This window comes from Phoxinus phoxinus (genome assembly GCF_949152265.1).
Source record: "Phoxinus phoxinus genome assembly, chromosome: 15".
Lineage (NCBI taxonomy): Eukaryota > Metazoa > Chordata > Actinopteri > Cypriniformes > Leuciscidae > Phoxinus > Phoxinus phoxinus.
Window position 1 is genome coordinate 28,944,772 of NC_136890.1, and position 25,139 is coordinate 28,969,910.

The 25,139-nt window shown below is 37.1% G+C and overlaps 1 protein-coding gene across 2 annotated transcripts in view; it reads right to left on the minus strand.

Moving 5' to 3' along the window:
* Window positions 1-19,332, minus strand: part of tjp2b (tight junction protein 2b (zona occludens 2)) — a 93,529-nt gene extending 74,197 nt beyond the window's left edge. The window contains exons 1-2 of one of the 2 annotated variants that reach the window (XM_079637169.1): window positions 19,194-19,332; window positions 3,812-3,944 (exon numbers count right to left, since the gene is read on the minus strand). In XM_079637169.1, coding sequence (XP_079493295.1) covers window positions 3,812-3,944; window positions 19,194-19,300 — 240 coding nt within the window. In that variant the 5' untranslated portion in view covers window positions 19,301-19,332. Of the gene's footprint in view, window positions 1-3,811; window positions 3,945-15,144; window positions 15,425-19,193 lie in introns of those variants that run through there. The other variant, XM_079637171.1, reaches the window with a different exon arrangement.
* Between the last annotated feature and the right edge of the window lie 5,807 nt (window positions 19,333-25,139).

Below are 25,139 nucleotides of genomic sequence, written 5' to 3' on the forward strand. Positions count from 1 at the left end.
ATAAAATCCAGCATATGGACCTAATTAGCACCTTCAGAGAAGGCATGGAAGAAGAGCCACATAAAATTACATAAAAGCACTCTGGAGTGAAGAAGCCGCTCAGAATGAAGTCTAAAAAAAACATTGGGATCTAGTGAAACAGTCAAGCGTGGCCTGGCGGGCATGTTTTGATTCAGCTGTCTTGCACATACTAATCAGAAAAGATTAACAGGCTGTTGAGTTCATGCAGTGGAGATGACTGAAGTACAGTGTGGTGTGCTGGTTTCCTAAAGCCCTTCATTCATTTTAATCAGAAAGTGGGCAGGTTTTTTTTTAAACAATCAATAAATTTGACCATGGAAGAAAGTATAAAAGAGAAGGAGAAGCTGCTCACAGAAGTGCCAGTGGGTGGAGCTTGATGTCCAGCTCCTCCTCTTTGGGTGTAATGGGTGGGAGATCCAGTCACACCCTAACTCTAACCCTAGGTTATAAGCTTTATTATCTCCACAGAGGGGGAGCTGGATGTCATTTGGCTCTGCAATGAGCACCACTTGAAAATAAGTCTGAGCCAACTCAAAAAATGTCTTCAAAAAAAAATTAAGAGACAAAATTCTAATCAGTTTACATTTATGCAAAAAAAAAAAAAAAAGTGTGGTAGCCCAGGAGAGTTTTGCTATTACATGAATGGCAGAGCTGACTGCATAAATGCTCCTTTGATTAATAAACTGTCCAATCAGAATGCATATGCATTGCAAATGAGGCAACATCATTGCTCCTTCAAGTCACCATGAAATCAATTCTTGGTTTGTTTTTTAAGAACATTGCAGTATTTATTATAAATGAATTATCTTTGCACATCATCGTTTTTGTTTTGTTTTTTTTATTCATGTGCCCTTGTAATCTCAAAATCAAAATAACTTCCCCTTCCTCTTGCAGAGACTTCTCTTCTCTGATGACGGGAGGGCGGGGCAACCTGTCACTCACATGAGATCCACCAATAGCAAAGCATCCAATCAATTCTTGATGGACAAAATCAAGCCCAGTCCTGCATTTCTTCTTGTTGCAGAAGCAACAATTGGGAAAAAAAGACTATCGCAACTTCCGCTTTATGCCGATTTTCATTATACATTTTAAAATAGCCCATCCTCTGAATATCACACATCATTACAGGTCAAAGGTCAGTAAAAAAATATTTAATCTGGCACAACACTGGCTGGACTCTTAAACTCAAAGTTTAAGACTGGTATTGCTGCTGAAATATGCATTGACAAAGTATGAAGTGTGTGCCCTCTAGATTACGGCGCCTGAAGCTACGCTTGAATGAATAATACATTTCAAAAGTGTGGGGCCAGCTCGACAGGGACAGAAATAACCAAGATGAATGAATGAATAAATAAATAAGTCCACATAAAGTACATCCATTTATGTCAATGTCCAGTTCCTGCCAAAGAACATATCAGCTAAAACACAACAAATCTGACATGGTCTAAACATCATCATTTAAAGCACACTTTAGATTTATGTACAGTATGTGAAGCCGTCTTATCTTAAGGTTACCCATAATTTTGAATAGAAGTAAAGCTGAATGTTTCTGAGTTTCTAGTAGACTCACTCAGCTACTGAGAACTGTTGGTGTAATACCATTTTCAAACACAAGAGGGACACTTTTCACATGACTGACTAGATTTCATGCAGTTGATTAGAAGGTGATGTGTAACTGCACAAAACATGTAGGTTTTCTCAGACTGACATGGAAAGGGATTTACAGAGTTTAGATGAGATTTAAAAACATTTACACAAAGAAAAAAAATCAATCAAAATCATATTATACTGTATATGGGCTATTCCTGTTATATGCAATATCTCCATAACCTAAAAAAGATATGCGTGTCCTGTAATTTAAGAAATTACAGTATTTCTAAAAAAGTTATTTGGAATTTACATAAAAGAAAACTAATAAGATTTCCATCTTTAAAACTGAGTTATATACTGTGTATATATATATATATATATATATAGACTATATTTTATATCAGAGAACTCTCTGAAAAGGAGTGATCTTATTAGCAAACAGCGTAACAACACTTCTTTTCATGTATGGAATAATAAACGGCTAATAAACTAATAAACAGACCCCCTGTGCACCGGCCTATGACGACAACACTTGATAGTTCACACACAGCAAGACTAAGGCATAGCCTCCGTGGCTGGTCAGGAAGCATTGGACAGACGAAGGTTAACCTGACCATCTCCTTTATGTTTCTCCCTCTGGGTCAGGGCATAAATCAGAGCTATGGATCGCCCGGCTCCCAAATGCCAGCTTCAGGGAAAAGTCTAAATCAGCAGACGTATTAAAAGGCCAACCCAGCTATTGTGTCCAGGCTGAGATAACACAGGTCACGTCTGTACTATTATGCCAGCTTCAGTGGTTCAAGTTGTTCTAACATTCATGATGCATGACTTTTTAAATGCATTATGTATGAAAATAAATGTTGTTGTGGCCTATTGATGTAACAGGAGGAATAAGAGATAAAATATGAACAGGCTGAGGGTGAGGTCTGTAGTGCCCTAATTTACCATGTAAAATCATTTAAAATATGAAGTGTGTATTTTTTTTATTCAAACATTTTGACGTTCATTCTTAATATTCCCCACCAAACAATTTATGAGACTCGCGGCATTATTTGAGCCTTAAATTGACATTCTCAAATGACAATTTAATTTGAAAAAAACGTACGTTTTATCATTACATTAAATTGCAGAAAGATACAAATTGAAAAAATGCTTTAACATCTAAGAAATATTCACCTTTAATATATAAATCAATTAGAATATAATAGCCATCACCTTATCAGCATAAATTAAAAAAATTACCCAAATGTCCTTTCATGCTTTTTTAATTTTTGCAAAAGGAATTAAGCAGAATTATGCTAATAGAGCAATACAATAATAAAGACACCAAAGAAAGATGTACAACACAAACAACTACATTACACCTATGTCTGAACATATAAATGAACCTAAAGGGTCTATTATTTCAAGCTACACGTTCTAAGTCAATTTGCCAGATGTATTAAACCATCAAACCCTTCCTGACGCTTTCTGAATAGAGATTGAGTAAAATGTCACATGAAGGACACAAAGGTAGATTGTGTTGAATGCTTATTGGAGGCTTACACGAAAGTCAGCAGGACTTCAGATGACCTATATATAGCAGTCTATGGATAAAAACGAAAAGATATATCTACTAAATACAGAGAAAACTTGCTGTGAAATGATGTGGTTTTAAAAAATGAGGTGTTTCTGCAAGGCCTCTGATTCTGTGACCCTGGACCCTGCGGCCGTCATGTGAGGCCTGTGACGCAACACATGGAAATGCTTTTGGGTGAAAAACAATTGATCTGAAACAATAGCATGATGAATATGTCTAAGATGGAAGAATTTCAAAAGAATAAAAAGCTTTTGGATCTGATTTATTTTTCGATCCTTCAAGCTCCTTGCATTTGTGCAATAAAAATGTGATACAATGTGCAGTGTATAAACAAATCCCATGACTAATGACATAATTTACATACAGAAGTCTTCAGGTAGTAACCTAACAGCATGTTTAATTCCGAGAGAAGGGCACAGAACCAGAGTGAAGGTGGATATGGTTATATGAAATTCAATTTTGCCCGCAAGAAACATTGACGGCTGTTATAAGTAGAGAGTCCAGGGAAACATAATGCTATGAGAGGGTAGAATATATCCCCAATAAAGTCTTCAATGAAAAGATATCAGGTGACATGATTAAATGATAAGAAAGAAGAAAATGAATAGAAACATGAAATACCTGCCACAGCTGTGTTATACTGCGTACAGAGGCGCGGCGTAACTCCGCGAGGTACATGTATTGTGGTTCGCTGGTCCAGTAATTGTTCTCTCTGGTGTAGCTGGAGGGGAACAACTCTGAGGCGTACTGGTCCCTATAATAGAACATGCAGATTAGCACATGCTAGCTAAAGCCTAACCTGGAGGATTGCAACTATCAATACAGTTTACTTCCATTTATTAAGAACATTGATTGACTGGAGATTGTTTAAAGGAACACTCCGACTTTTTGGGACTTTAGCCTATTCACCTTATCCCCCAGAGTTAGATAAGTCCATACATACCTTTTTCATCTCCGTGCGTGCTATAAGTCTGTTTGACGCACCCACCGCTAGCCTAGCTTAGCACAAAGACTGGATGTAAATGGTTGCAGCTAGCATACTAATCCAAATAAGTGACAAAATAACGCAAACATTTTCCTATTTACATGTTGTGATTTGTATAGTCACAGAGTGTACAAAAAACAAAGTCACATGAGAGACAGACATATTTTAACCGTAAATATACTGGGAACTATGTTCTCTGAAGGCGAAGCACTGCTACTTGGGCGGAGTGATAACCGCAGCACCTGAGACGCGCCGTTGGTTAGAAACAGACGCGCCGTTGGTTACGGCGGTGATCCACTTGTCCGTGCAACACTTCTGTCGCGCTGCACTCCACTATATTCCTATGGGTGACGTCAAGCGACTTTGACGCTCTCGCAAAGCATTCCGGGAAGGCGGCGCTTCATTTGAAAAAATGCCGCGCGTCAAAAAGCTGGCCGATGCCCATCTTTATGCAAATGAATTCCGTTGAACGTGAGGCGTCTATCCAATAGAAGCACGCACATGGAGACGGAGGGAAGTCTCTCGCGGGTCCTTTGTTTTTGACTGGCCGCTGGCTCAAAACCACGCCCATAGCGGTAAACTAGAAGAACGCCCATCAACGTTCACATGTTGGGAGGCGTTGCGACACCACACGACATTCGTGTCGGACAAGTGGATCAGTACCGTTAGAAACAACGGCGCGTCTCAGGTACTGTCATTTATTTGGATTAGTATGCTAGCTGCAACCATTTACATCCAGTCTTTGTGCTAAGCTAGGCTAGCGGTGGGTGCGTCAAACAGACTTATAGCACGCACGGAGATGAAAAAGGTATGTATGGACTTATCTAACTCTGGGGGATAAGGTGAATAGGCTAAAGTCCCAAAAAGGCGGCGTGTTCCTTTAAGCAATTATAGCCGTCAAGAGGGAGGGGGAAAACAGTGATGTTAAAAGAATAGCCGGGAAATTATCGACAGACAGATAGATAGATGAATGCTTTTAGAAGGACAATGTCTCTTTCCAAAGCTCATATAATCTCCCACACACAGCATGGTGGCGGTCCAGGATGTGATGTATGTGGGCATCGCTGTCCTCATTAGCAAAAACCACAGAAGTCAGTCCATCAATCTAGAGGCAAACGAGCCACTGATTCCAGACAGACTCATTTGACACCGGACCCCCATTGCTAACCTGGGTGGTGGTCAGGCATACATAAACAACCATACACAAGTACTGGACGCATGTACACAATCAAAGACTTCGGACTGACACACCTGGTGTCGAAAGTCACAGAAATACCCTGAGCAGCATGTAAAGAGAGGTTGGATGAAGGCCACAGGCAGTGTCTAGCAGCAGTCAGACTCCGGGCTTCAGGCAGCAGGTCTGAGACGCAGGCGACCGTCGCCACAAGCTGTGCAGACGCACAGAGAGCCTGATACTGTGATAGGATGTGACAGCAAGAGAGGAGATACGGGCTGGAGCTGCCCCACTGCGAGGGGTGTAGGGGGCTGGTTAGCGGTGCTAGCAGTCACACAGTCGGTCTCTTATAAAGGAAGAAACAGAACAGGCACAACAGCCCACAACACAAACTGTCATCCCAAAAGAGACAGGAGTTAGGAGGAGTGACCTGACCTCTTCACACCAAAGAAGACTTTTCATATGTGCGTCTTTATTTAAAGAGTATAGATGTGCATAATAAAATGGTCAATTGGTAATTTTGTGATAGTCTATCACATTAACCGAGAACATGACGCACTAACACTTGAGTACCACAAAGTGTCATAATCCTTTTGGTCATCATTTTGAATACGATATTCAAAGTCAAGTTTATTTAAATAGTGCTTTTTACAATAAATATTGTTTCAAAGCAGCTTTGTTTGTATGTATCAATCTGCAGTATGTCTAATGTTTTATTATTTAAAACAAACATGTTGCATAAATTCATTGCAAGTCACTTGGTTTGATATTTTGTTATTTAATGCAATGAAATTCATGTTGCCTACACACGTTGGTTTTACACACATACACACGTTGGTTTTACACACATACACACGTTGGTTTTACACACATACACACGTTGGTTTTACGTGTTTAAGTGGGACATTCCATGATTTTTAAACTGTATATTCTATCCCCTAACCCTAAACCTCCTAAACATAACCCTCAGAGTCTTGTCACAGATTAAAATACAGATATGCGTACCGGCCCACTTCTAGCACTAGGTATACGTGAACAGATCTCGTTGGGACATAAATTCACATTTATAGGGCACAAAGATGAGATGAGAGGTGAGAGGGGAGTACATACTCACAGAGATCATGCGATCATACATCATCAGATAATCTCAGCGCTGAGCAGATAAACATATACACTCATACATTTTTATAAGAGGATTTACTAAGGACAAAACTTAACCCTTATTTGACCTCCTGTCAGAGATGGAAGACAGTAAAATACAGTTATAGAGAGAGAGAGAGAGAGAGAGAGAGAGAGAGAGAGAGAGAGAGAGAGAGAGAGAGAGAGAGAGAGAGAGAGAGAGAGAGAGAGAGAGAGAGAGAGAGAGAGAGAGTGTAAGTGTGAGTGTGAGTGTGTGTGTGTGTGAGTGTGTGTGTGTGAGTGACAGTAAATAGAAACACCGACGGTGGCAGATCCTTCAACCTCAGTGTGTACACAAATCCATCCCAGAACTCTTGAATTCAGAGAGCGATGTGTGTATTTTTATATTCCCGGATGCCAGCAGAGCTGTGTGAGGGGATTTTGAGTTGGCAATGTCACGGCCAGACATCAATCTCGAACTGACAGCCGAGATCAGACTCTGATGTGACACCCCCCTATTCAACTGACCCACAGGGCTCACCCGAGCCTCATCTGCTCTGACTCATGAAAACACACACACACACACACAAACAAGACTACATTCCCAAACAGACGGTGGGGCAGACAGCCATAGTATGATAGAAAAACACCTCCAAGGTCCTGATTCAATAATCCTAGCACTGAAGCGCAGCACTGATGATAGTGTTGTGGCACTGTGCCACTATGATGAAAAACATAACGTCAGTGATGCTCCAAGATTCATATAACATAACATGACTAAATGCTAATATTCTGTTGAGCGATACACACGTTTACAAGTGCATATGATAACAGCAAAACCATAGTTTCTGCCAACAAGAACATCTAAATGACTGCTATTGACAATTGAATCCATGACTTGCAGCTATTTTATTTCTCATAACTGCAACTTTAAATCTCAAATGTGAATTTTTTTTCTTATTTTGAACTGTCACAATTATCTGTTTTATTTGAAGCAGAAACAGGCTTCCATAGATTACACAGTTGATCTGATGTATAATACACACAAAAATGGCACAATAGTCTCAAAAAATTGTGCAAGGTATTTAAATAATAAAAAAACACACATTCATGCTGATTAAGTCCGTACTTACTTTACTGCGCATCATAACCCGACTTTGTGCTGCAATTTATTTGAGTTTGTTAATCTTTTATTGTGTGGTATGAACTATTTTAGATAGTCCTACCCATAAACAGCACTTAAAAACAGTAAACGTGTACAGTGCGTGTACAAAATAAGCGGCAAGCTACTAGAAAAGTCCAATAAGTAAACTATCATTTAAAAGTTTCGCCTTGATAATATTTTTAATGTTTTTGAAAGAAGTCTCTCATTCTCACACAGGTTGCATTTATTTGATCAAAAATACAGTAAAAACTGTAATATTGTGAAATATTATTAATATTCAAAATAACCGTTTTCTATTTTAATATATTTTAAAATGTAATTTAATTCTGTGATCAAAGCTGAATTTTCAGCATTATTACTCCAGTCTTCAGTGTCACATGATCCTATAAATCATTCTGATATGCTAATCTGGTGATCAAGAAACATTATTATCAGTGTAGAATACAGTCGTACTGCCTAATATTTTTGTGGAAACCAGGATAAAACATTTTTCGGGATTCTTTCTAAAGGTTCAAAAGAACAGCATTTATTTGAAATATATATATTTTTTTAAATAATAAATGTATTTACTGTCACTGATCAATTTAATGCATCCTTGCTGAATAAAAGTATTAATTTAATTTTTAAAAACCATACTGACCCCAAACATTGAATGGTAATGCATGCTTTCAAAAGACACACAGACTTCTCCTAAACTCTCTATAGACATAAAGATGCTTCAGATAATACACAGTGGGGTGCAGAAATCAATGTGAGAGGACAGATGTCAGCATAACTTTGCTCTCTATTTGAATTTTAAACCCTGTTTGTGAACGCATGAGCAGACCCACAGACTAAAGGGATTTACATGCCAGGCCTGTCAAAATAATACAAGCTTCCCACTTTTTTCCCCTTGAAGCCCAGCGCAGTAATTGACAAGAAAGCCTCCGCATGCTTTTCAGGGATGGTTAGAGTCGTACTGTCATGCAGATCTTTGCACGTATTTTTTTTATGCACAAAGGAAGCTATATCATATTCTACTTTGGGCATTTACACTGGCAGTCAGAAGTTTAGAATAATTAAGATTGTTTAATGTTTTTGAAAAAAGTAACAGTTTATTACAAATAGAGAAAACAGTTTCTATGTTAATATACAATGTTAAAATGTAATTTATTCCAAAGCTGAATTTTCAGCATCATTACTCCAGTCTTCAGTGTCACATGATCCTTCAGAAATGCCGATCTGCTGCTCAAAAAAAAGTTGTGCTGTTTAATATTTTTGTGGAAACCATGATAGACTACCATTTAAAAGTTTGCGGTAAGATAAAAATAAAATAGAAATTAATATTTTATTCTAACAACATTTATAATGTTCAAATAAATGTTCTTTTAAAATTTATATTTATCAAAGAATCCTGAAAAAGTATCACATTTCCACAAAAATATTAAGCAAATATTATCAATGATACTAATAATTAATAATGGAGCACCCATAATAACTGATAAAAAATGAACACTAAATCAGCATATTAGAAAGACTGGAGTAATGATGCTGAAAACTCACAGGGATAAATTACAAACAGGAATTAAATTGAAAACAATTATTTTAAAATGAAATAATATTTCACAAAATTAATGTGTGTTTTTAAAAAAAAAATAAATTCAGCTTTGTTGAGCAGAAGAGACTTCTTTCAAAAAAACTTTAGACCGCCAGTGTACATGTGACGTTAAGAAAGTGCCAGCCCTAGCAAAACAAGAGGGAAAGCGAATTTCTCAGGTGATACCATAAGGGCATGTATTTGTCCTTGAAATATACATCCAATGTGCAAAGCACAGTAACCTGCTGAGAAAGCCAATCGTCTTCCGCCGGCACCGCAGTGCACCTGGGCAGTGGTTCACAGCCAAATGCCAGTCATGAATATCGGTGCCAACTCCAGCCAGACTCCCCTATGTCATTCCTCAATGCAACTTGCCAACATTTCCAGCAATGTTTGCACAGAGAGAGAGATTTGATTGACAGGGGGGAGGACTCAAGTACTGCAAATAGTCTGCACAAATCACTCATTTCATTTGCGAGACAGTGGAAATGATACATCATTCCTCGTTCGTGCCTTCTGACGTGAGAAAGTGTTGTGTCATCATCTCCACGTGTTTCCGCCAAGGTCTGACCCATACAGTTATGTAATGATGGCCTGCAGTGTTCTCAGTACAGCGGTTCAGAAAAGAGTAATTATGGGCATTGTGTCCATGCTGCCTGCTTGTCCCGTTCCCTCCACCATCTGTCTGTGTTTAATTACCTCTCCTTTTCTCTGTGATCAGGACGAGAGCAGTGGGGGTGTTGAGAGAGCTGGAAAACAAGAGGAAAGATGCCAAGGGAGGATCCGATTTACTAAACTGATGTTGTGCCGGATAAACAAACTATTGAGTATTAGTTGTGGTGCGAATCCAGCTTGTGGCTTTCAGCATCTCTTTACTTAAAGTAGTTTATAGTGTCTAATAAATGCTTGATTCATTAACAAATTGATATTTTGAGTCCATTTTTTTATTTATTGTAATTTTCAATACGTTCGTTTATTCGGGTCACAAAACGAATTTCGGGTCACTGTCTGAATGAATCGTTCACAAGTGTTTCTTGGGTTATCAACTTACTCACACACACACTCAGAGATGGCACAAGCAATTCATGAGTTTGTCGAATCATTGAATCAAGATATAATTAATTTGGGTTAACCGCACATCAACTCATTCAGCCGACTCTTTCAGAGTCTGTTCAACTCATAATAACCTGAGAACCGTGGGCTGAGCTGATGGGAAGAGCAGTTGAAGTTAAATGACTTATGGGGCAAAAAATTTAAAAATAATTTATAGGCAGAATTTCCTAAATTTTAAGAAATAAAACGTACTGAAAATATAATTGATAATTGATTGTTGTTCTTTTTCACATGTGTGTTTACGGTTTGTGGAAAAGACCATATTTTAATCATGTATATATTTAAGAAATATTTGCATTTATATACTGTATATACATTTATATAATTTATATTATATATAAATATTTTATATATAAATACAACCAATTTTTCTTAAATTTATACATGATTGTGTGTTTTTATATATATAAATAATTATACACAGTACAGTACACCCACATATATTATGTAAACATAAACTTTTATTTTGGATGCGATTAATCACAATTAATCTTTTGACAGCCCTAATAAATATATATATTACATATAAATATTATATATATATATATATATATATATACTGTATTTTATTAATTAATTATTAATAAGTATATCAAGTGTGGAAAACCCCAAGATAGATTAGTGAACACAAATGTCAATTATGTTTTTATTTATTTATTTTAATTGTATTATTAAAACATAAAAAAATGCTGGATTAATAAAATGGTTTGAAAAAAGATGAGTTGACTCACTAATAAACACAAGTGTCAGAAAGTCCAGACTAACTGATTATCATGTCAACATCAGCAAACCCGTAGAACATTTGATTTTAAAATTACACAAGGATTCCTTCTCCTGACAGACATCGGACTGAGTCACGGCTAAAACGGTACCTCCAGAAGAGGGAAGGACGAAGGAAAGACAGAAGGCTCGGGAAAGATTAAAGGAGAGAAGATGTTGAAGAGAGGGGGCAGAGGAGGCCATGGGAAAGAGATAATGACCCTCTCATGTTAACCATTATGTGTTTCACGGGTCACATGTTGGCCCTTTTTACCAGCTAGTTTTTAAAAACAGTAGAAGGATTTGCTATATCTCTGAGGACAGGGTTAGCCGGTTAGCTTCAGCCATTAGCCCCTGCTGGTAGATTTCATTATTACACTCTCAAAGCATCTTTCTCCTAGAGTGCATTCTGACAAAACATGTCCATTAAAATAATAATAATCATCATAATAATACATTGAAAATATGTAATTAAAATTATTTTTTTAGATTATAGACTATGTTGCCCTGACAAAATGCCATAAAAAAGAATTAGATTATAGAAAATGTAAGTTTTTATCAGTTTCTGATTATTTCTGGAGAGCTCTTAAAAAAATAAAACGGACTGGTAAGATGGTATTTTCCCTAATATGCAGGTTGCATACTTCTAGAACTGTATGGTAGCCTAACAACTGCTTTTAAAACGAATGTGAATGATAATAGATCGATTTCTCGGGTTGTTATTATAACAGCTGGAAGGATGAGCCTGCAGTCAGCAGGGTTCATAGGTCAGACGCTGTTTGCTGCATCACAGAGCTGCTCGCCGGGAAGACGCTGACGCACTTAAATCTCTTTAATCTTTCCCATAAAATACAGAAGAATGTCACATCCCCCACATGAACCTATTAAACATGACCGCCCTGCACAAGTAATATGACATAATTCTGCAAACGGCAAATTACTTCCCAGCAATAAGATTAATCGAGTATATCAATATGAAAAACACGTTATTAAATAATAGTCAGCAGACCACAGGAGAACACATTAATGTGACTCATCATGTGACTAAGTATGTGTTAATTCTTATGAAAGTGTGCAACCTTTACATGTGCCCTTTAAATATACAAAGGTTAAAGGGTATTGTGTGAACGTCAGTCTATACAGGCTGTTAATGAGCAAATTCCCAAAATAAATGTGTGTGTATATATATAATTAATCTAGGTTATACAAAATAACTTAATTTACAATGATTTGTACATGACAGTAATGAGATAAACATGTTTTTTTTGTGCTATTTGCTATAAGCTATTTATTTCAAGGTGAAAGTGGCAAATGATTTCCAAAATCTTGCTTGAAACGAACTGCGACCTCATTGTGCACTTCACTCTATTTAACATTCATTATAATGACATCCATTATTTACGAGCTCATCAAAATTTAAGTAACGAAAACATGTTTAAGCTTGTCTGTTCCAAATGGGTTCGCTTTACTGAACACTGACTGCTCGCGGAACCACAGTGACCTGACACATATTGACGCCTGCGGACAAGCTCGGCATCCTAAAAACGGGACACATGATTGCCGTCCTGCAGGCTTCAAACATTTCAGCCTTGAGAAAAACGTCAGCGAATATCAGCCATCCCGTTCAACATTGACATGCAAATTATTTTCAGTTCTTAGAGATTTAAAGCAGATTAACTAACGTTAAAAAAAAACAACAACAAAAAAATCAACATTAATGTCATTTCACAGGGTCATTCGGGATCGATGCAAAGTCTATTCGGCTCTGGGTTCATTTGCATTTTGCAGATGTTGCAATCTTTTCCAATGCTTAAAACAAAGAATAGTCTATTTTGGAGAACCAATACACCTGTGGGACTCTAAATGTCCTTGAACCACATTTTTTAATAAGCTTCCAAGGCATTTTGACACTACATGGAAAATACAACATCTCAAACAGGACAACATCCCAAAATTGCCCAGTTCTTGTCATCTGATTTTATCCAGATTTGACAACAATAAGAAAACGGCAAGAACAGTCTACCGCCATTTCATTTGAACACTATATGGCATTTCATAAAGGTCATTTACAACAACAAAAAAGAAAAAGAAAATTCTTTCAAAATATGCCACTTTCAATCATATATATCCTTGAATATGTTGGGCAGAGATGGGTAGGAATGAGCTTGGTGCTCCATTATGCAGAATAGCATCTTTCTCAAGACAATCTATTGGACCTCTGGGAATAAACAGTGTGGGATGAGTTAAGCTGGCCTGCTACATCACGGTCATAGATCTACACATCCAAATTGATCAATCAATATGGAAGCATTAATCTGGCGAAGTGATGTCGTAACACGTCCAGGACAGACTGATTAGAAAAAGACATACGTCCTCCCACTCGCCTTGAGCTGGGAGATTCACAGCGTTTGGGATGGGAGCAAAAATGCCTCCACTTAAACCCACACACAAACATGTATTAGACGTAATTGAAGCAACATTGTTTAAACCGAATTACTGGTGACACGGTTTACGCCGTGCTATTAAATGATTGACTCTAATTACAGCCCTTTAAAAGCACAGTGAAAAGTACCAGGAAAGTAGGCTAGCAGTGTGATGTGAAAACATCAATTTTGCTCTTTATTTAATTTTTAATGACAGTTTTCCAGATCTAGGTACTTGTACGTAGGACTCCAAAGCAAATAAAAGTACATGAATGTCTGTCACTGGGTGGTCAGCGTGGATTTATCGCTTGTCAACACTTGCTGTTTTCTCCTCCAAGGTCACAAAGACACATTGACTTGTGAAAGAGGCACCAAACATATTATTCCCATGATCCTCAGCACTTCTGAGCCGACACCACACACCAGATAGAGCAGCTGTCAATTATGAACAGACATACAATGTCCCTAAAGCCATAAATACAAAATTTAAAAGAACAGAAATGAAAACATTAAAATACACCTACATTCAGGTTTGGCGTCAACGATAAAACATGCAGGATCAATTGATGTATCTAATGTCAAACCTATCACATTACTTATTGACGCAAGATGTTTGAATGTGAACGAGATTTGAACCACGTTTTGGCATTTTTTTTTAGAAGAGAAAGATGGTAAAGGATAAATGTTCACATCTAAGTTAGTTTTGCCAACTTTTTAGAGTACACTAGAACCTCAAAGCTAATAGACTTGAACTAAAAGCCATGCAACATAACAGATTTCAATGGGGTCTTTACATGTTTTGAAAATTCACAATGAAAAAAACTTAATGGTCCTAAAAATGGCAAGACATATCAGAAAATATAGTATATATTAGGCTATATATAATAATAATATATAAATATCAATTATAACATTTTATATTACAAAACATGTATTTTATAGGTCATATTTCTCAAACAAATATGAAATGATCTGGTTATCTAGTGTCAGCTATTTATTTCTAGGGCAAAGCACCAAATGATTTGACAAAACTAGACAAACCTACTATATCCAGAAGACTTGTCACAAGTCACATGGACTACTTTTATCATACTTTTTTGATAATTTTTCAGATCTCAGCAACCCTGGTCCCAATTTGCTTTTATTATATGGACATGAGCAGCGTCAACATTTAGCTAAACTTCTCATACAGGTTTGAAACGACATGAGGATAGATATATGATGACAGAATTGTCATATTGTGGGTGAACTATGCCTTTATGCAACTTGGTGAGCAGAACACAACACGTCCTACTGAATAAACTCCATCTAAAGCTGTCAGTCTGGTTTCTGACATGACAGAAGTGTCATCAAGACGTCCGCCTCAGAGTTATTTGTCATAAGTCTAGAGGTTTCTCTCTCTGTCTCTTTATCTTCCCACTCTCGGTGGCCACATGTTGTGACAGCGAGCTGCCGCCGCTCAACACTTCAAAACACCCCTGCTTGCCAAGAAAACACTCATACAAAAACGATTCCAAAACAACCAGGTTCCTTCCAGTCAACAGAAAACTAAAGCAGCGCATTACAAAGAGAAAGACAAAGTGTTAAAGAAGTTAAGTTCCTCTCCTGCTCTCCTGAGGAGAGGAGAGGGATCCTTCTACCTTTCCCTCCGTCCAACAGAAGCAGATGTTGCTGGAGGTGCTGAGGATATCCGTAATGAAGCCTGAAATTCCCACACGCATGGTGACGGCTCAAGAGGGACAGATAGATGGACAGAATTAAAGAGTTGAAGCTGAGAGAAGAAGGGAGTAGAGGTTTGGGTCCCTGGATGTTGTCAGTGCGAAGAGTGAGGCAAGAGTGGGAGAGACGAGGAGAAAGAGAAAGAGAGAGAAAGAGAGAGAGTGTTTCCTCCACTCTCTAGCGCAGGACCTGTGCGCTCCCTCCGTACACTCACACACACACACAACAGGTGCAGCCCCGAACCGGCCAGCCAATGGCAATTGTCCTCATCGTACACACACACACACACACACACACACAAGCAGGGTCCTGAGCCTTGATTCTAGCTGACATACCCCTCTCACACACATAAACATGCATCCAATAACACAGTCAGTCCTCTGCGCGCTGTAGGGAGTCTCTGTGTAAATCTTCCTCAGCATGTGGATGTGACATAGAGGATTTAGAACACACGCAACATTTCTTTTTACAAACACACTCTTACAGACAAAGTTGTAAAAAAAAAAAAACATGCAAAGCAAACGAGTAAGTTTCCGAACTCCGCTTCGCGTCGTGACCGCATTACCACCTCGGGTGTGCATTATTTTTATAATAATTCAACGGCCTGTCGTCAATTATTCCGCTTATACTACAGTTACCACACCTCGAAATATTGTTCAGATGATGTATTTCAAGACGTTTGTAAAGTTTTTGTCTTTAAAACGCTCTAGTATGTAGGACTAATTCCTTGCGCATCTAAACCCATGCTCCGTTGCTAATTCCAAAACGTCATTTTAGAGTTAGTAACGGAGGTTTGAGCCGCTGATAGCAGAGTAATGCTGGACACACACGTAACGACTAGAAACATTCTCTGACTGTGAATGCAGCAGATTTTAAACACCGCTGTGAACACAGACTGAACGCGCTGAAAACTCGTGCATGATCAGTCATAACATAAGTATCAAATTACATTCATAACCGGCCTTAGAGAGAAGCATGTGCGTCAATATTATTATTTATTTATTAATTCAATTCGTTTTAATTAATTCGTTCATTCTTTTTTTCTATTAGTGACAGTAGACTAGACTAATTAAAATGAAACACAAAGCCCTTTTAACAAGTATAGGCCTATCAATTTTATTTATTTGTTATATAATCTTCAATAATTACGAAAACCCGTTCAACAGGACTATCAATTTATTTAAATATTCAGTTTAATTTTCTATTGATTATGAATAGAACTGTTTACTTTATTTATTAAAATTAAACTGCATGTTTTCATTGATTGTGAAGTTAGACATTGAAAATTGCAGATCAAGCGCATGGGGCTGCAGCTTTTTCTTGTTATGAATTGTATCATATTGTCCGTTATTACAGTTGACTACGCGAAGTGATATGGAACTGTAATGAGGTCAAGACCTGCCGGAACTACTTTAGCCGTGCGGTTCCCTGAAAATAATTGCACACCGTAGAACGTTCCTCAACCAATCAGATTCAAGCATTCAACGGCCCTGTAGTATAAGAGTGCCGATAATTCAACGGTTATTTATTTATGTTTTTTGTATCGATTACATTAAAAAAATAAAAAAATAAATAAAGTCAATGGGGTCGTTCAAATTATCTTATTTTGCATTTTAAATTAAGAGAGAATTCAGGTTTGTAATAACATAACGTTGGATAAATTATTTTTTTATTTTACGGTGAACTATTCATTTCTAAGGGGTGTTCACACATACAAGTCTCTTATGCTCACCAAGACTCATTTATTTCAGATCAAAGATAAATAATAAAAAAACACAGTAAAAACAGTAAAGGCCCGTTCACACAGAACGCATTTTTCCATTCCACTGTGCTACTTTTCCATTGTTTTTCAATGTAAACATGCAAGATGGACTTCATTAACCGTTGTGGTAACGTTTCGCAAATGACAGCATCCTAATAACGCAGCGCATTAGTTAAAATAGCTATATAGCTAAAATAGCTTTTGGTCCCTTTTAGATTTTTTTGAAGAACTGCTCATCTTTTTTGTTTTTAACCTGTAGCACTTTGAGATCTCTGATGAAAAGTGCGTTATAAATATAATGTATTATTATTAAAATTATTATTATTATTTAAAAAAAAACGTGATTCTAGACCCCAATACTCTGAAATGTTATTATTATTTAAAAATACTGTTTTCTATTTAAATATATTTTAAAATGTCATTTATTCCTGTATTTATTCTGAATTTTCAGCATCATTACTCTACTCTTCAGTGTCACATGACCCTTCAGAAATCATTCTAATATGATGCTTTGCTGCTCAAGAAACATTTCTTCTTATTATCAATTACAAAAGATTTCTGTCACTTTTGATTAATTTAATAAAATCTTTGCTGACTAAAAGTATCTAAAATCTTACTGACCCCAAACTTTGAATAGTGATCTCCAGTTACAAAGAAACTAAAAGTCATTAATTTCTCATGAGGTAGCAAAATCAGTAAACACATAAGTGATAAAAAAAAAAAAAGTTTAACTTTATGTGATGTAAAGTTGTGATGCGATGACCAATAGAAATGAAGACAGGGGAGGTCACATGATCCATATCCTGTCAGATTGTTATATATATGTATATATATGTATCTGGTCACATACAGCTATAGTGATGCTTGATAAACCAGAAACTGTCAGCATTCGAAAAGAGTTTGATTCAAGCATTCAAAATGCTTTCCCTGTAGAATATGAAAATTTAGTGTCAACAAAATTGATTCCTTGTCAAAATAGAATGATATCTTGTTTTTAGATTCTCAACCTTTTACGTTTTACCTTGATTTTAGCATTTTATTTTAAATTAGAGAAATTATTTTAATATATTATTAATAATGTATTAATTTAAATACGTTCAAATCATCCTGTCTCCCACTTGAAAGTTTGCTATGGCCCCCAGTGGGCCCCGACCCCTGATTCAGAACCACTGGTTTCGACTCCAGACGTGACCGAGTCACTATCTAGACTACTGTAGATTATTATAGAGACTTGGTGGACTATTGAGACAATAAACAACCGCACAGAAAGATACCAAAAAACACTTGCCTTAACAACCACATTGCAACACACTGGCTCCAACTCACAATATTTTAATGTTAAGAATCACTCAGATTTTCTTCATATATGCAATAGCGTTTGCCTGCTGCTTGTTTTCTGAGTGACAGAACTGAACCGGTTTGAGAACGCTTTCCATTTTCACTCCCGGGACGCAGTTTGGGTAAACTTTTCAAACACCAAAGCTTTGAAGCAAGAAATTAATATTAACAAAAATAAAATCAGCCCATACACTCTTAAAACTAGGTTCTTTATTGGCGCCGATAGTTAAATGAAGAACATTTGACGTTCAATGAAGAACCTTTGACGCCCACTGAACCTTTCCATTGCACAAAATATTCTTTATAGTGGAAAAGAGATTTTAGATCATTAAAATGTCCTTAACACAAAAGACAAAAATGGTTCTTCAAAGGCATGTACATTTGCATTTACATTTATGCATTTGGCAGACGCTTTTCTCCAAAGTGACTTACATTGCATTTCAAGGTAGACATTTACATTCTTATCAGTTCTTGCTTTCCCTGGGAATCGAACCCATGACCTTGGCGTTGCACGCATCTACACTCTACTGTATGAGCTACAGGATTAGCATGTATATGGTCTTATATTTCATTACTACATTGTTCATTCCAAATGAAATACAGCAGCACATTAGGTCACAGAATTCCATCTTATATTAAACCAACAGCGCTCTGCTGGGAAAACAGCATTTTTCTTTCTTCTCCATGGAGACTAGCTCATTATCATGAAACAAAAAAAAACATGATCTATGCTATAAATAGAAACCAAAAATAACCACATCAGCACTTCTGTGAGGTGTGACTCTCGGCATCAAGCCATCTTTTATTTTCCTTAGCGCTCACCTGCCCACTAAACACACAAAACAGACCAACACAAACATACACACTTACTCGCAAGATTTCCAGAGTCTTCGAGGGGGAGGAAGGAATTCTCGTTTGTTGAGCGGCACAATGCCAACAGCCGCCTGCATGACAGTAAAAAACTTCTTGTACTTCATCTCGGCGATGTGGCTCAGTCACCAATGCCAAAACACTCAACCCGGACGGATGTTCACGAGAAAAAAACCCCCACCATGACACGCTCCTCTACATTTGTGGCTCTGCACCGACCTTGTCCATGCATGTCTTTTGTCTTTAAAAAAGGAAAAAGACATTAATTTGGAGATTTGTGTGGCTGTTATCCTTACATAATTCAGAGAAGACCTTTATAACATTAGACAAATGAAAACGGACTAGAGGGATAATTGTGTTACTAAGCCCATGGAGATAATACAGATTCTCCATTCTCTTTAATCCGTAACTGCGGCTTAAAAAGCCCTTACGTGAGTTTAACCGTGACCCCGCAAGACAACACACCGCCTCCCTCCCTGTTCCCGCTCTTCTCCCATTCAAATGAACAGCTATGGACGGGGCGAATAGGGATGGACATGGTTACAAGCGTGGTTATGAGCTCAACCAGGCCTAGTTAAACCCAAATGAGTGTACGCGCATGTACGCACAGCCTCGGCCACGTGTAACACAGAGTAAAAAAAACACGTAGGATGAGTAATCACTTGTCAGGGTTGTAGGCACTGAGCCAGCGTGAGCTTTGGAAATGAAATTACTCGATGGCAGTCTGTGTGGACGGATTATGTACGCGTTGGTTACAAGCGCAAAGTGGGATTTCGCTGTCAAAGAGCTCGAGGTGAGACGGGGGGGAAAATTCCACGAATTAATTCTATGAATAGGTCTGTTTTTGGCCGCACAGATGTATCACAATGAGCCGTTGGCAATGAAAGGATTTGAAAGCATTTTCTCACGCACATAAAAATCCATAAAAGCTTATGATGTTACAGAAGTAATAGGCTATGATTTAATAACCAAAATCCTTAATGCATGGATGACTGCATTAGGTGCTAGAGAATATGCCGTGCAGCTCTGACCAGACAACGTATTCGTTCAGAATTATTAGTGATACATGCTAAGGCCAAGTATTATTCATGCTTAGGATTAGTAGGCTTTCAAAAACTCTAAACCTAAGAATGAATAATAGAATTATAGGTGCACAACTTGTTCTGGACTTATTAAAGGGACAGTTCATCCAAACATAAATTCTGTCATATTAACTATATGACTTGCTTTCTTCCGTGAAACATAAAAGTAGATATTTTGAGAATTTAATTAATTTTTTGGTCCATACACTGGAAGCCAAAGTTTTTCGAAATATCTTTTTATGTTCCACAAAAGAAAAAAACTCAACTCTTTTTTTTAAAGAAATTAATACTTTTATTGAGCAAGGACACACTAAATTGATCAGGCAACTTCCTTTACATCAAAATAATCTTTTTTTCTAGTTTCTAAACAAAAATTGTATATATTATAATTATTTCTGAAGGATCATGTGACACTAAAGACTGGAGTAATAGAAGCTGAAAATTTCAGCTTTTTTTGAACTATGCCTTTAACTTGAAGGTTGATTTATGAGCAACAGTAATAATAGCAAGCACCACTAATGCCAGAAAAATGCAATAATACCAACGATTCTACTAAAAAGGTGATCGGATGCATCCAATAGCCTGAAAAGTGTTCCCAGCTTCATTCAGATCAATAACATGCATAGCATTGCATGGATATTTACAAGGTCAATCTCATATACAACACAAACAACATTAAGGAGAGAAAGACAGAGATGGAAAGGGGTTAGGAAGGGAGAGAAAGAAGGAGAGAGAGATGGAGTGTGTGTGTGTGTGTGTGTGTGTGTTGGCGCGGGGATCATCCTCATTTGATTACAAGTCATGATCCTCTTGCTAGGAGTCAGCTGGTCTGGAGTCAGCAGTATTATGAAAGCATGGCTGTGCATTTGGCTCAGGTCTGCTCGCACATGTGCAACTCTGATTTTGCTAAATCAATCAATGCTGAGACACTTGGAAATATTAAGCACTTACATAGGCATGCAAATATGAAGCTTAAGCATTGACCAACGAGCTCCCGCTGTGACATTACAGACGTCCCGCTGAGGAACATTGGAGACCTTCATGCATCAGAGTCATTTCTCCACATGCACTAACTTTGATTTAAGTAAACTGAAATATACAGCATGAACTCGCATTAAGATTGAGAATTTGCAGTGACAGTAGGCAATTGAAGCGTTTCATCTTGGTCATAAAATCTGCCCTTTAAAACACCCAACACACAGGCGTTGACATACAGTATGCATAACATTTCATCACAAGCTGTAAAAATAAACTTTTTTTCATTCCTGTCAAAAAACGTATATGGCACTACTCTGACTAAGGTCTATAATTGTGATTAATGAGCATATTAAGATTGATTCCAAACCACATCAATCTTAATAACTTACTTAATAAATATACTTAATAACTACTATATTTTGTATATAAACATTTATAAGTAATATATTATTGTTAACGAGGGCTCGAAGTGAAAAATGCCTTATATTTATATGTGCTTGATTATGAAGCAGATTTTCTTGGTAAAATGGGCCAAAAAGAAATTTAACTCACATCGAAAAGTCCAAAATTATTAAATGCCCATGCGAAGGATGCAATGTTATAGAAACATATATTAATTTAAAAGAAACATTTTTGGGTGAACTAAGAATACAACTCAATTAACAAGCAATTAAAGCAATACAGAAACACAGTAGATGATGACAGAGCTACAGTGTGTATCATGAAAGCAGTCACAGGACTGAACTCTATCTGTGTTGGTTCAATGCCACTGACAGAGGTGACCCTGTCACAACACTCTGCCTCTTTAATTAGTGTGAGCACCCTGAGGATGTGCTGATTACTCCTTTCATTACAACCGCTAAAAGCTGAAAAGCAAATGGGTGACAATTATCTGCTTGTGTTGATGTCAGGCTGTGAACTAATCACTGCTAAAATCAATTGATACAGCACCGATAGGACAAAAATATGCAAAAATCGGACTCCAAAATGCATAAAGTGATTCATTCAGGTAGGATGTGTTCTGAATCAACATCCCAGCTGATTCTTACATTATTATCAGCTAATCAGATTTTAAGGTTAGGCTAAATGTACAGTAAGTGTTAAGTCCAGGGGGTCCGTTTTGGCTGGTTAGCATGGACTAGGCCTAGTTAGTCTACAGGTAAATGTTGGAAAGTTAACATACCAATATGCGGCTAAACCAAGCATCTTTCTCCAAACTTTTGAACAGTCAAACAATAAGTTATATACTTAACAACAACACCCTATACTGCAAAACATATTCCAGGTACATTAGCTACATAGCTAAATCATGCAGTGCGCTTACCAATAATGGAGTTATTGTGCAAACTCTAACTACAGGAATGAGGCACAAGTGTTCATGGTGTGTGTAGCACTAAACAAAAGGCACAACCTTCAGCAGATATGTTCTCCTATAAAGAGCGAATGAGACTAACACATCAGCTGGCTACTCAGCGAGGGGGAGGAGTGTCAAGGACAAAATAAAAATCCATCGCTGCAACCTTGAGCTGCTGTTTTTGGCCAATTAAAGCAGCCCTTTGGCTCTATTCCGACATGGCTTACTGTACACTGCTGCTGTGAGACTGAGGGTGTAAAATGTGTTAAGGCATCATTCTGATGATGAAATATGGAATTCTGGGATTGAAGGGAACAACTGAACTCTTATAAGTGTTCTACTGGCCGAATGAACACCCCCTCACTAGGAAGGGTACCGACGAGATCAGCGTAATACAAGCCGTTTCACATGCACTTTCAGCAGAACACGTATGTAAGCACTGTCATGACTTTATACAAGGGGTATTTGCTTACTACATAGGGAAGACCGCCCGGGGCTTGTTGTCACAAGGGCAAAAGTCCTTTTGAGAATTAATTTCTTCTAGCAGTGGTTTTGTATTTTAGATTCAGACACATCATGAGTTCAAAACTCTTTTAAACCCAAAATTTGAAATGTATTGGGGCAAGTTGTAACAATTTAACTGGAAAAGTATTAACAGCCTATTGATGAAGATATTATGTGAAATATTAGTTTTTTGTGTTTCTTCTACTTGAGACAAGATTTTATAAGTTATTCTTCTCAAATCAGTGTTTTCTATTGTTTTCTAATCATTGGACTTGAAACATGAGTAGAATGAATCCCTGTGTACATTGTTTGCAAAACTGTTCTTACATAAATTGTCACTTTCAATTACATGCAACAATTTATGCAAGAATGGATTAATGAATTATTTACACAAATTTGTTCTGCATGTGTTTTATGAATGAGGTCCAATGTGTGTTAAATGAAAAGTAGCTTTTTTTCTCATCAAGAATGTTGAAATATTCCATACCAAGACTATTACATGTGTTTATACTAAAACTGACTTTCAAAAATAAACCTAGCCTGAGAAATATACACTTGTATAAAAAAGAGACAACTTGCCCCGGTCTCCCTTACAGTATAATAAAGTCAATACACATTGCACATTAATTTGTTTTTATATATGAAATGCACAATAAATCTGTGTTTAAAGTGTCTGGGTAAAACAAATACTTTTACACCTTCACCTTTAACAATTTGCGATAACTCCATGATTAAATCAAGGAAGGCAGAGGTTGAGCTTCATGATAGATGACTTCAACTAGTCAATACTCACCACCACAGAGGATCTTTATCAACTGTGCTACCAAATTACTTCTCATGTCTAAACATAATTTAATATCCCTATGTCAGAGTCACAAACACGTGATATCCAAATATGTGCATAGTGTGTCTCCTCACACTTTCATATTAGCACACTGTTACATTCATCTTGAGCGGAGAGCCAATTCCGCTGGGTAACTTCTAAATGATGTATTAAACCACAGAGCTGCTATAGTCTCATGCGTCTCCATTAAATATCAAAGTGCGCACGGCACCTGTCATACCACCAACAGCGCTCCAAATGACGTAAATGATGCCTACGCCAAGGACTTCAAATGGAGAACAATCATGGCGGCCACAAGCGCTCGAAGATAACTACTTCAAAAGGGCCTTGGGTAATGAACGTTTTCATAGGGTTCATTTGATGGACACCTCAGTTTGGACTAATCACCATAAATCTGCTCAAGGTTTGCCAGATTTCAAATCATATATTTCCAGGGGGGCAGAACCAGCTGAGCAGCTGCCATTAAGATGAATGGGAATGCTATCGCTAACGGATAGCTTTCTCCAGGTATTATAGACCTACCTGATCAAGACCCATGCAGCGACTATCCTGATTCCAAAGGAGCAGTCAGAGGAAAAATATAAATCCATTTCATGTTTTTAAGAGCCCTAAAAAAATATGTACTATATCTAACAAAAAATTATATAAATGGGAACAAACTAATATTAAAATTGCGGCCAACACGAAAAAGCAATTAATAATTTTAATGTAATTTTCATCATTTTAATTTTCATCAAATTACTGGTTTTATAATTCTACATAATTGTGTCTAAATAAATTAAAAATAAGATCGATCATTTTAAATGCTACAAGTGAATTTCGGCATTGCAACATTATATGTACAGTAAGAAAAATGGATATTAAATTTGAGACTTGGTAAAGATTTAATGAATATATATTAGAGATGCACTAATATTAAGTTAATCATTATTAAATTAATGATCAAGTTAATTATTTGTGGCTGATTTTAATGTTAACAACATTTTCAACAAATTGCAGAATTCTAAACTATAATGTCTAAATAAATAAAAAACGGACACTTAAAAGGACAATTCCGGTGAAAAATGAACCTAGGGGTAAATAATTAACACATGGTTACCGAGTCGATCGTTCTCTGGGATGCGTTTTCATGATAATCGAATGTAAAGAGTTTTATCTCTAAAAACAGATTAGCTTATAAAGCT